General features: G+C 44.5%; 1 protein-coding gene across 2 annotated transcripts in view; it reads left to right on the top strand.

The window, feature by feature from the left end:
• The first annotated feature begins 2,145 nt into the window (after window positions 1–2,145).
• Window positions 2,146–13,572, top strand: part of usp43b (ubiquitin specific peptidase 43b) — a 61,109-nt gene continuing 49,682 nt past the window's right edge. The window contains exons 1-2 of one of the 2 annotated variants that reach the window (XM_019858482.1): window positions 2,146–2,344; window positions 9,351–9,497. In XM_019858482.1, the coding sequence (XP_019714041.1) occupies window positions 2,297–2,344; window positions 9,351–9,497 (195 nt within the window). In that variant the 5' untranslated portion in view covers window positions 2,146–2,296. Of the gene's footprint in view, window positions 2,345–4,374; window positions 5,318–9,350; window positions 9,498–13,572 lie in introns of those variants that run through there. The other variant, XM_019858480.1, reaches the window with a different exon arrangement.

The following is a 13,572-nucleotide window of genomic DNA, read 5'->3' on the forward strand; positions in this document are numbered from 1 at the left end:
TCCAGAATTACACTGTTTGAAATGAATGGAAAAAAAAATCTGTTAATGAATGTAGAATTAGACTATAATTATCTTTGTTGCCAGTACCAGTGCTTTAAAACTGGCGATTTAAAAGCAATGATAAAATGGTTGTCAGTCCGCGAACAACATGTACTTGTCTCAACTGGTCCTTGACACAAAAAAAGGTTGGGGATCGCTGTCTTAACAAGTAATAACGAAATAAACAGTAATGTGATAAATAGCTGGACTGTATAGGCTGGTCTTTTTTTTCTGACGCCAACCCTCACCCTCCCACCCTAACACACACACAGACACAACATAGATAATGGTAAAATAGTATTCTTGCGCTAGTTAAACAAGTTTAAAAAAAGTCATTGAGATGATATCTCTCTTTTCCAAGAGTGGGCTAAAAATAATCAAATAATAAATAAAGTGTTAAACTGAAATTTTACCAGAAGAGGGAGCCATTCTATTATGTATGTAAGAAGATGTTTATACTGTTGGAAGTTACCGCAATAAAGAGAGCTTAGTCTGAGGTTATATTAGAGAGAGTAATGCATATGTAATTTCAGTATTTAAAATGATTTTGGATTTTAAAAGGGCAGCATTAGCCACATTCTATGTCTGGATCTCACTTGTGGAATTTGCCTGCTCTCGACCATTGTGCTTGTGTTGATTTCCTTGCCCGGCGATTGGCTGGTGACCAGTCCAGGATCTATCCTGCCTGTCACCCAATGTCTGCTGGGATAGGCTCCAACTCACCTGCAACCCTAATGAGGCCAATCGCTATAGAAAATGGTTGGATGGAAGCACTTGAAACAACAAGCACATTTTCATGAGTGAAATTCTGGCAATGAGTGGTCCTTACCGTGCTGTTCGGAGCACTTTATGCTTCGCTGAAAAGAAATTTGCACTTCAATAAATGTGACATTCCACACCTCTTTATTTATAGACCAGATCAACAACTGTCGTCATCTGTCATTTAAAAGTGCATGTTTCGATGTATTTAAATGCACAAATAGGAGCAGCGTGAAACTTTTTCCAGTCAAGAATAGTGGTCACAATTCAGCAGGCACTGTATATTTTCATGACTGACAGCTGTTGCCAGCAACCACCATGGAGAAGAATTGTTTGGGGACAGAGGGGGGGGGGGGGTTGTGCTGATGTCCACAGTCTGGAGGTACCGTAGTGACAGTTGTCTGATGTGTGCGGTTGAGGAAATGCTTGTCTATTATAGTCTGTTCAGGTGTTTTTCATGGGGGGGGCCAGGGGCTCTTGCCCGGCGCTCACTAGGTGCATGAATCCGTGAGAAAGCATAAACCCTGTGCCAACTGCATTCAGATGAAAGACACTGAAAAGATGTGAGTTATTGCCAGCTCAGATGGGGCCTACATAATCTCGGACCTGGTAGAAGCCAGATTTCGCCCACTCTGCTCCTTCTGTTTCCTTTTCTCCAAAGAGATTCCCAGCAAAGGTTAAATTGTTTGTGATTTTTTAAAAAAATGCATGAAACACTAGAATTCAATAAGCAGAGCTGTAAAGGATGGAGATATACTGTACTCACATGGATTTCCTCTTCTGACAGTCTCTGGGAGGTGCTTTATAGACAGAGGCTCTACTAATCTAAATATGATGAGATGGTCGGAGCAAAACAACATGAATTGTTTGTTCAGCTGTAAGAGTGGCTGTTCCCTAGGTTATGAGTCAGTCCGGCAGATGTTCTCTGTTGCCATCGTAGTCTCAGAAGATGACATATTCCTCTCTGCAAAGACCTGTCTTTGTCTGTCATCGCAGAGAGATTATGTCACCAATTGTAAACATGTCATTACTCAACTTTCTGCCCACATCAGGGGAACAATGATCTCATTGCATGACGTTCCAGCCTTTGTATCTCGACGTTGTATAAGAAGCTTCTCGCGTCGACGTCAATAAAATCCACATATACAAGGGAATAATAAGCAATTTGTAATTTAATATTGATAGGGAATTAGACCCCCAACCCCCCAAAAAAAAGAAAAAAAAAGAAGAATGAGCAAATGTTGAACTGGCATTCAAAAGCACAGGTCAGATTAACATGTGCATTGAACATTGTGCTTTGAGGTGATTAAAGCTGCCACAGCTTTGAAATGCCCACAGGGTCATTACTGCGCTTGATGGGAGACTGAATGTGTTATCTGTGCCAGTCTATTGTCGGAAAATGATGAAAATACTTGGCAGTTTCATCACATCGCTCTCTTATCATTGGCGGCTGTGAGAAAAAGATGCATGGGATGTCAGCAAAGAACTTGCGTGGGTTATGTGTTTGGTATTAAGAAAGAGGATAAGACTGGAGAACTGCTTAAGAGTGAGTATTGTATATTTAGTGCAATTATATGTTCTGTTTGGAACAAAAAAAAAATATGTTTGACCGCTTATTTATTTATTTCATTGGGACAGCGCACATTAATCAATACAAGAATAAACTGTAAATGCGCTGGACTTAGCGGAAATGCTAGTTTTTAGCCGTAGTCCCACACGGTTGCCATCACCGGGGCTGCTCTGAACGGAAATAACATCTTGACGTGACGTATTTCTCACATGAATAGCATTTTTCTGTGCGGAGGAGAACTTTTGCTCCCTGCTGCAAGAAAATCTAGTAGGAGTGTTTGCCGGACAGCCCCGAGTCCTTAAATGTGGCTCATTTACTTCATGCCAAAGGAATGATGGTTATAATCCAGGACACTGTAATCTATGATAAATGCATTCCAAAGGATCTGCTACTCCAAAATGCATCCTTCATTGGAGTAGGAAAAAAAAAAAAAAGCACATGAAGTATCTGAAACGAGTGTGGCATTAAGATAGTCTGACTCATATAATATAATCAGAGGTACCATCAGGGATTTGGGGCGCCATGAAAAAAATATCTCACTTTCGGCCTCTGCAAACCAGTTGCCATAAATTGAAACTACTTTTCATGACATGTCCCAGAACAACCTGGCCCTCCTTTACCCTGGCCTCGATTGCTTCTCCATTACAGTACGCACCAAATCAATTGTGGTCGGCCAGCCAGAGCACAGTGACACCCTGCTCAGTCGGCGTTCTAGAATCAGGTGCGAAGAGGTTCTGAGGAACGGTTCCATTGTAACCGCAGAGCCCCGAAAAAGTGTCATGGAAAAGCCACCGCACGTGGCGGAATCAGGCCGTTTCGGGGTGGAACCGGTACGATAGAAAAAGGGGCTTGTGCCGGTCAGGCTCCAAATGCACGACAGCAAATTGACACCTCGTCGGTCACACCTCCTGTCTGTGATGTGTGCGGGTCTCGCTGTCTAGGGGTATCGGTGGCTGGCGGACAAGCGGACAGACAGGTGCCAAGGTCATCTGGGATGACGGCGTTCAGTTAAATCGCGGGCGTGGGCCGACGAATACCAGAAAGCCCAAGTGCAAACATTTTTAATGGATTGTAATCTCTCTGGCTCTTGAGGGTGAACTGTTAAAGCAGAGCCTGGTTGTGATGTCATCAAAGATGAAATTGCAAAGGAACAAAGCAACATATCGGTTGAAAGATCAAAGCCACGTTTATGATTCCAACTCGAACGGTAGCTCAAGTTGGAGAGTTTCTGTGGGGAGTGTTCAAGCCATTACAAGCTCTGGTATGAATTGTCCTTACACTCTTAGAAGTTAAGTTTCCAAAAGGGTTCTTCTTGAAGGGCAGAGTTTTGTTCTTGTGAAAAACTCTTTTCTCGAAAAAAAAAAGGATTTTTCAAGGGTTCTCTGGAAGACTAATGGTTCCTGTAAGAACCATTTCAATATTTGGAAGGAGCTATATGGTTCTTGTCTGCGCCTTTACTTCTAAGAGTGTAAACACATACGATGGATGGCGTTACCGTCGTTGATCACATTTGAATAACCCCATTTAAAACTACAACGCATGGACCCCAAATAGACGTCATTTCCGCTTGTTACATTGTGTTTTCCCTCTCACGCTAAAAGTGTGCTTATTCGGTGAGAAAAGAGATAACATTTGGTGGGGTGCGCGTTTACATGGCCTATAATAACTAAAATACTGCCAATATTCAGGTTTTTAAAGGGTTATCGACTGCATGTAAACTTAGTCACGGTCTCATTTTTTAATGAAGACTTAGGCCTACTATATGATTGTATTGTAATGTTGGCCGCGATGGTGGCACATCGTGTAAAGTATTTTTTTAAAGCGATATTTGGTGTAAAACGGTTGAAAGCCACCGAATTACCAACACGCGATAGAATTCTTGATATTGAGCACATTCTATAGCCGGACTGTACTTCCGAGTCTAATGAATTGTCAAGTGGGTGTATGCGCTCCGTGCGCGGGGGGGGGGACTAGGAGGAGGCACGCCGTCCGTCCCACAATCACAAGCCTTTCCCCGGCGAAATGCAACGAGACTGGAAAAGGCGGGGAGAGCGAAGCCGTTGAGAGGGCTCCTGTCGCGCTCTCGTGCCGGCGGGGACGTGTGACGCTCCACGTGATAAAAGAGCGCCTTCAGTTCAGTTCGGCGGCCGGGATGGACGTGGAAGGTGGCGTGCCGGGTGGGCGGACGAGGAGAACAGGGCGCTGCTGTGATGGCGATGGTGTCACCTCTGGGCGCGCTTCCATGTGCTTCGTGGGAAGGGGGGGACTGTACTGGAGGAGAAGAAGTGGCACGCGGGCGACGGAATCGACGAGACTATGATGAAGAGTGCGAGACCGGACCCAAGGGGGAGTAGCGTAGGCGCCGTCATGGACGAGAAGCAGGAAATGCCCTCGTCGAAGGAGGACAAGCGTAAAGAGAAGAAGCCGAAATCCGCCAGGCTTTTTCGGAAGAAATCACTCAAGTCCGTGGGGAGTTTTATGAACAGAATCATCAAAACTCTGGGCACTTTCACCCACTTTGCGGACGCGCAGGACGCGGAGGACGACGATGGGGGATTTGGGAACGGCACACCTTGCACCCTCGGCGCCAGCTCGGGCATTGCCAAAGAGGATGTACAGGTGCCTAGGCTGGTCAAGAACCCTCCTCTTGGCAGGGACAAACTACTTTACCAGTACGGGGACAAAACGCCGGGCGTTCTGGGCTTGAAAAACCACGGCAACACGTGCTTCATGAACGCCGTGGTCCAGTGTCTGAGCAATACCGACCTGCTGGCCGAGTACTTGGGACTGGAGAGGTACAAGTTGGACCTGAGTGACACCGCGGTCGACGGGACTTCGAGGAGCGCGGAGACTCGCGTCGCTAACGGAGAGGTCACGGAGCACTTGGCCTCACTTGTTCGGGCTCTGTGGACTTTGGAATACACCCCGCAGCTGTCTGTCGACTTCAAGGTACGCGTTCTGCATCCTTGCGGTACAAAGCAATGCTTCCCAACCAGGGTGCCCGTGGCACCGTAACTGATAGCTTGTCACACGTGCCACCGAAAATGATCCAATTTCACTTAAGTGTTCTGGAAATACTTTATTGACCACGAATAATTTGTCACCTCATCTACGAGTCCGCTTGGTGAAAGGTCACTTCAAACATTTAATCTTTGAACTGTAACAACTTACAAGAAGGAGTATGTAGGAATGGAGAAGGATATTTTGATTTGAAGTTGTGATTGTAGCATTGCTACTGTGTTCTATAAAGCGCCGTGGCCCATCTGTGGCTGTTGCGAAAGCGCTGCGTCAATAAAGTTGAATTGCGTTAACCTATGTATCCACATTTTGTGGCATTTATGTTTGGCAGTGTGCTTGGCGTTTTTTCTTCCCCTGAATGGAGGTAGATTATGTGCTTTGGCTCAATAAAGTTGGGAAACAACATTGCAGTGATTTTCCAACCTTTCTTGAGCCAAGACTCAACCAAGAAAAATCTCACAGCATACCATCAAACAATGTCACGAAAAGTGGACACGCTTGTTCATCGTCATACAGTGAAAGACTGTGTGGCATACATTTATGATGTATTAAACCGTTCTGCCTGTCATTATATGGCGCTGGCATAGATGGATGAACAAATATACATTCTTTTCCAATTTAAGGACAACTTCTCGTACGTCTGAAGACCTCTCACTGCACACTCCTGTGATATAGCTGTTCGCAATAGTTGGTAATGACCGAGAAAGGGAAGTACACACTGAGTAAAAATACTCACTCCTGTACTGAAGAACTTGTGCAGATAACTCCGGTATAAAGACTAATTCAACTTCTTTACACTAAAGTACAATCATGAAAGCAAAAGCACAAACTCTCATATGTACTCGAGTACAAATTCCACATTGATCTCATTTCTTCCCACCTCATGATGTGGTCAGACAAAGTATTATAAGAATTCTCATTTATTCATCCCCTTGTGGAAAATGGATTTTGAAAGGTTTTGGTAGGTCTGTGTGGAAGGGATTGTTTTGACAATATTGTGTTCAACAACAACAACAAAAAAAGAGTTTTATTTCATCATTGCTTTGTACACCCTTAAGAGACCAACATATGGATAGATTGTACCTGGAAGGACGGAAATAGGCTCTCGTTGGCCCTCAATTCCTGAAAGCGTGCTTCATTTTGTCATAAATTCCGACTTGCTCAGAGCACACAAAATCACAAACTGCATGACCTCGGTGGTGTTCTGCGAGCTGATAAGAAGGCTTCTGTTTAGTGTCACTGGGCCCCCGGGGGTCATCGGGTGCTCCGTTCAAGTGACCCACCCCCACCCCCCATAGCATCTCAGCATTGTACTAACAATAGTCTGGTCTGCAAATAAAGAGATAAAAGGTGCAGGTAAGCTTAGGAAAGGGTTGACTCGTGATGATCAGGTGCTGTGACAGAGTCCTATGAGAAGATCCTCAGGCTCCTCCGTTCACTGGCCATGCTTAACGTGGCGGGGGTGGGGGGAGGGGGGGTTATGTTTACTGGAACACGTTAGGCTTGATTGATTCCCATGACTTTCCTCACACTTGAATATATTGGAGTGAGGAAGGCAAAGCTGTAATGCGTGTCCGAGAGGCACGGGCCCTAAATGCCATCCGTTTTGCAGCATGTTACAGAGACAAGACTGTTGACCGTCATTGATTGATTGACTCCCATGTAATGCTGTCAGTTAGTCTATTTCCCCCCCAAATTTTTTTTGATCGTCGGCCCAAATCGTTTAAGTCCCCATGCTGCATTTTTCATTTGTCAATCACATCATTCAAAAAAACTTTCAAGGAGATTTTTTTTTCTCAAATGTATACACGATTAGTTCTTTCCTGCATAAACAAACACACACATCAATTTTTTTTCAAATGTATACATGATTAGTTCTTTCCTGCATAAACAAACACACACATCCGCTGTACGAAGTCTCGAGATTATGTCGCCAAGCCCATCTGAAATTGCCTGTTGAGTAATAGCAAAGCAGCTTGCCGGGGGGCATTATAAAAGAACCGAAGAGCTTTGTTATTGGCTAGTGGGTAAACATAGCCCACGGCTTCAGGAACACCTGAAAGAACATTTGGAGTCAGCGCTATTTCGGGAAGGCTGACATCTTCAGGGGGCGTTGGAAAGGAGTTGCATCCACAAGAAATCATTCTCAGCGCTATTTATAGCCTAATAATCTTAACAGCGTCGTCGTTTTGATTTGTAAACCTCCCCAAAAAGTTGTTATTTTCCGCGCTCTTGAACCCCCGTTTTGTGTCGTACTGCTCACGCTGTTCATGAACGCGACAATACAAATGTAAATGTGTCCCCGTTTGTTGGAAAGAAAAGGTTCTTCAAAGAAAGTTGAATGAATGAAATGGGTCATTTGGCTGCGCGTCTTGGTCAGGAGGAAAAAGAAAAAAAAACTGAAAAGAAAAGTCCTGCTGAATGCTTGGAGCTCTGCCACATTGCACTACCACCTGGTTTGCGGGCTAATAGAAATGGGAGGACGTATTCATTTGTTTGCGAACGCTGTAGTTATCTACTTTCTTGCGATTGAACGGTGTCCAGGCGTGTCGAAGTTGAGTGTCTTCTGCCTGCTGCTGCGGCTGCACAAGTGGGCTTTTGATGTGGACAGTTCTTGTGTATTCTCCGAGTCCTGAACCCTCCCCCATCCTCCCGGCAAGAAATGTGTTTGCGCAGAGGGGCCTGGGCAGGGACAAAGCCTGAAAGTCAAACAGTTACTCCGCAGACAGTTTATCAGTTCCCATAACATGACATGCCTGAGAAACGATGCGAGTGCAGGTAAACATGCAAACTGGATGAACATGAGTTTCGTTCCGGCACCCAAAGGTTGAACTGTTGTTGCTTACCCTGAAACATACAACACCGCGAATGTGGTCCAATTTGATGTTCAACGTCAAAATAATGTTACAAAAGTCAAACAAAAATTGAAGTTAAAAAAAAAAAAAAAATCCACTCTAAAGTAAAGCGAAAACCAAAGTGTAGCTTCTCGTATCCTCTTTATTTCGTTTGACAGTAAGTTGGTAAGCAAATATTGAAGTTAAAAAAAAAAAAAAAATCCACTCTAAAGTAAAGCGAAAACCAAAGTGTAGCTTCTCGTATCCTCTTTATTTCGTTTGACAGTAAGTTGGTAAGCAAATATTGAAGTTAAAAAAAAAAAAAAAATCCACTCTAAAGTAAAGCGAAAACCAAAGTGTAGCTTCTCGTATCCTCTTTATTTCGTTTGACAGTAAGTTGGTAAGCAAATATTTAAATCGGAATTACAATGCTCCAGCTGACGTGATGATGTTCCGCGCCTCATCCTGATGATATTTTCCAGAACTCTTGAATTTAATTGAGGACCCCAGCATCAATCCAATTCACATTCAACAACCAAAATCACAGGGGATGACAGGATATTGTTCTCATTTCCCAGAATGAAAATGACAATTTTGAAAGTAATGTGGCCAGGCCTTGCAGTGTATTTACTATACGATGCTGTGGTGTAATTTGAGCTGGATGAGGCGCATGTGCAATATATGATGGGATTAGGAAGCAAAGATTACCGTCTGTTGCCCCCTCTTCTATAATCTCTCATCTGTGTTTGTGTTTTTCGAGGCTGCCGGCCAATAATTCGCATTTTTCATTCCTGCTTAATTGAGTTTAGAGCTATAGATTCATCTGGCACCCAAATACCAAATGCCGTGCTTATGTTCCAGAAAATGCTAATTTTTTTAAATACAACCTTCTCATGTTAGCGCAACATTTATGGCACTTTTTAAAAAGCTCTTTAAGCACACAACTGAAACGATAGAAACAGCAAAAATTGCAAATAGATACATTTGTGAAGACTGAACCAAGAATTTGGATGACCTACCCCACCAGTATACAACAAAAGTATTTTTGCTCACGATCAATGACTTGGGGAAAAAAAAAAATCGGGCGATTGTGTGCTGTAAGAATGTTGTTTTGTGATTTCTCTCTGCAGGCTATCGTGTCCAAGTTTGGATCGCAGTTCCGTGGTAATTCCCAACACGACGCCCTGGAGTTCCTTCTGTGGCTGCTGGATCGCGTCCACGAAGACATCAATCTGGCCTCACACAATAACAATAATACAACCAAAGCTTGCGAACGGGTAAGAGGTTTGTAATGCATCGTCAATTAAGCTCGGTCTCCGAAGCTAAAATGTTTTGCTCCACTTTCTGCTGTCTGATGTGTCAACATATCCCATGAATGATGAACTGAGATCCTAATTGCATGATTGAGGAAAAAGTTCGGAAGCCCCCCCGCCTTAACGTTTGGAAAGGCCGTCAGCTGTTGGATGCACTATTGATCCAGTATCGCGGGATAATGTCTGGCGATCAGAAGCACGCAGAATTACTGAGTGATGACCGATTCCTCGACTGTGGACAAAGAGAATACCAGATTTGTGCTCCCGCCATGGCTACATGTCACCATGCTTGAAACCATCAAGGCCCAACTTTGTTATGCATGATTGAAATCCTGTTTTGACTTGTTGATAATCGACATGCCTCATTGTGTGTCGTCGTATGAGGGTGATGATAACCATCGGCATCATTTATGAGGCGAGCGAGCTACGCTTGCTGTTGGTGATTGATAGGAAAACATACTCATTCTATCTACCGGAACTCCTTCCTGAGGCACGATGCTGACATGATTTATTCTGTTATTTTGTCACCGAGGGGTCTGGAGATATCTACAGTACGTCGGGATGTCCTCTCAAGGCTATGCCGTCGTTATTCAGAGAGATGGTACGACCCACGCGCGAGCTCGTGAATGGATAACTCGTAATCCTCCGAAAAGGAAACGATACACTTTCCCTCTGTGGAAACGGCAGAACAGACGTCGACTTTCAGTTTCAGCTTTTTAGTTTCAGATTTAGATTGGATCAAAGTGACAGGAGGGTTCTGATTATTTGAATAAATATATGTCTTTGAGTCATTCCTGCTACCGTTGTTGTTCCATATTGATGAATCTGCCTGACAACATGGCTGGCCTGTCAGAGCAAATTACAGCGTGACACATCTGCATCGCGGTGCCGGTAACGAGCCCGAAAAGAAAGGTGGGACGCGAAGGCGGGCAAACAAGTGATGGGCACGTCACATATGGTGGTAGCAGCCTAACGGGCATGCCTCCCAACTGGGAAAAAAACATTCGCGACTAAAGCAGGAAATAACCGCATGAATCCAAAACATTGAAACAATGGCGGACGGAAAGGAATAGTCCAGATGGGGCTGCGATCGCAATGCCGCGTATGAAATCTCCCTTGCCTTTGCGAGAGACAGTAGGCCCCCCCGCTCAAAGCGGAAAATCTCTGCTGGTCCACGCTAGTGGTCTCTTTTATTAGTCTGGGCACTTTGCCATCAGTCAGTGTGCAGGTTGTCATGGATTTCGTTTCTGTCAGAAAGAAAACACGTGCTCGTACATTCCTCTCGGGGAAACAGGAGGGAACATCACTTTGTGCCGTCAAGTTGGTCTCCCGTCGAATCATAGTCTCTCCATCATCGTATGAACTTGTGCTTCCTCCCCGCCAAGCTCACCCGTTGTACCTTACGAAGAATGCGCAGTGAGGCCGCGGTGGGCGATCCGCTATCACTTTTGCACAAAAGGAGCTTTGTGAGGGGCCAGGATGAGGGCAGCCCTTGAGTAAGCATCTCAGGTAACGTGACCATGAGCTCACGTCTCCCCCGAACAGCGTATTAACCGTCATTTGTGGACGCTTAAAAATTCGCAGGTCTTCTCCTGCACGAGATCTCTGGCAGTCATTTGGGCTTGGGAGTCGTCGTCAGCCTGATGGGAGGTGTAAGCCCCTTTCACCAGTCCGCGCACGTTTCCACCGGCAGCCAGCAAATCAACCGGCTCGACTTCTAATGCTGCTGATTCATCCTCTCGTTGACCTGCTCTCATTCTTCCTAAGCATGCGTTGCCTTTACTACTTAGCACCGAGAGCCCGAGTCCAAAGTGGAAAGCGCCATCAGCCTTCCCGCACTGTATTTCTGAGATGAATTTGTATTGCAGGCTGGCACGTCACAATCCTCGGTTGCGCACACGCGGAAGCAAAGTTGAAACGGTGCACTTAATCACGTTTGCTGTGGAATCGCCACGGCTTTCACTCTGGCATTCGCCGCCCTTGATTTGTTGATCGTTGATCGCTCTGGAAACAAGAGCGAGTGCGATGCCGTCTCGTTCACGCTCTCTTGCTTACTTTCTCTCTGACTGGGGTTCTTTGTAAGTTAGAGGAAGAAAGAAAGAAAGAGACACTTGTTGTGCAGACCTAGTTTGCGGAGAGGTGGGGGGGGGCGGGGGGGTGTACGGGCTGAGTTCAGTGCAAAAGTGGAATGGGAGGCAGAGCAGTAAGCAGTAGTGACAGTGGGTGAGATCAGGAACTCGCCAGAGGAATGACTTCTTAGATTCCACTTGACATTTTTTGATGTAGAACCTGTAGAATGTGTCCGTTTTCACATGAATGTACGTGCCTGGCTAAGCGACGGCACTTTTGTTGGTGTCGCAGGGGGGGGGTGTTGGTCAACAGGGCCACAAATAAGCAAGAATGCAGCTTGAGTTCCTAAGACACACATCTCCCATGCATCCATTTGCTCGCAAATAGATAATCTGCTTCCTGCATAGGCTTGCATTTTGTCAGCAGGTTCTGCGGTTTATGAACTGAGAAATTAAGGAAATTTTTTTTTTTTTTTTTGAATGCGCACCTTTTTCACAAATGTGCGACTGGAGCTTTTGTGTGACGATGCATCTTCTGTCCGTAACAAACTTATAGCCTCCAATTTAAAAGGATCTCTTCATCGAATTTCTGTGTTGATATGAAAATGACAGTTTGCTTGATATGAGTCATTCAAAGTATCGTCAAGGACTCAGGACGTTCTTGTTTCAAAACGTGCTGAATCCAGAACCGACTTAGAGTGCCCTCGCTCCGCCTCCGGTAGTCACGGTAATGAAGCCCCGCTGGTGCCGTAGCGGAGCGGGCCAGCCAGCTATTTTTACCGAATTTTATTTAACCCCACCCAAACATTGGTGGTTTCAATTTGTGCTTCAAGTGGTTTTCGATTGTTCTCTTAATTATTAATCCTTGGTGAAGAATGTCAGAGCCTTTTTTTAAGGAAGATTTGTGAGGACTATTTTAAATTGGGGGGGAAAAATGAATCATGTCTCTTCTTGAAAGCCTTGTTGGGAGCAGTGCCTCTTACTGGACTTTTAGCCAGTCTATCACGTATGTAAAGCCTGCTATAAACGGAGAAACTGGCTTTTTAATTGAATAACAAAAAGTTCCCTTGCACATAAACTATTCTCTACTTCATGTCTAATTGGACGACGGTACAACCAATCAATTGATGTGATTGAGATTTGCTGAGTGGAAGCTTTCTCCAGCACATGTCAATTAAATTGCCTGCAAACGGGCGGACTGTCGGGTATGATTTAGCGTTTTGGCAAGAAAAGCAGGGAGGTGTGTTTGACACGCGAAACCCGGTTTTAACGCGCTACAATTTGCCTGTGAAGAGTTGTTTTTCTTTTTTTTTTTTTTTTTCCTTTCCTATGTTCTCTTAATTGTTAATCCTTGGTGAATTCTTCTTGAAGAATGTCAGAGACTTTTTTAAGGAAGATTTGTGAGGACTATTTTAAATTGGGGGGGGAAAAAAATGAATCATGTCTCTTCTTGAAAGCCTTGTTGGGAGCAGCGCCTCTTACTGGACTTGTAGCCAGTCTAGCACGTATGTAAAGCCTGCTATACACGGAGAAACTGGCTTTTTATTGAATAACAAAAAGTTCCCTTGCACATAAACTATTCTCTACTTCATGTCTAATTGGACGACGGTACAACCAATCAATTGATGTGATTGAGATTTGCTGAGTGGAAGCTTTCTCCAGCACATGTCAATTAAATTGCCTGCAAACGGGCGGACTGTTGGGTATGATTTAGCTTTTGGCAAGAAAAGCGGGGAGGTGTGTCTGACACGCGAAACCCGGTTTTAACGCGCTACAATTTGCCTGTGAAGAGTTTTTCTTTTTTTTTTTTTCCTTTCCTAAAATAACAAATTACCAATCTGGCAATGAGTGTGAAAATCAACGAGACGACCGTTGCAGAGAATCAATCCGAGTTAGTCATTGAATCCTTGATGAAATCTATTCATCGAAGCAAAGTCTTATTAGCTGCCGTCGCAACCGCGACGGCTGAA

The sequence above is a fragment of the Hippocampus comes genome, unplaced genomic scaffold, assembly GCF_001891065.2.
Source record: "Hippocampus comes isolate QL1 unplaced genomic scaffold, H_comes_QL1_v1.1 scaffold48, whole genome shotgun sequence".
Classification (NCBI taxonomy): domain Eukaryota; kingdom Metazoa; phylum Chordata; class Actinopteri; order Syngnathiformes; family Syngnathidae; genus Hippocampus; species Hippocampus comes.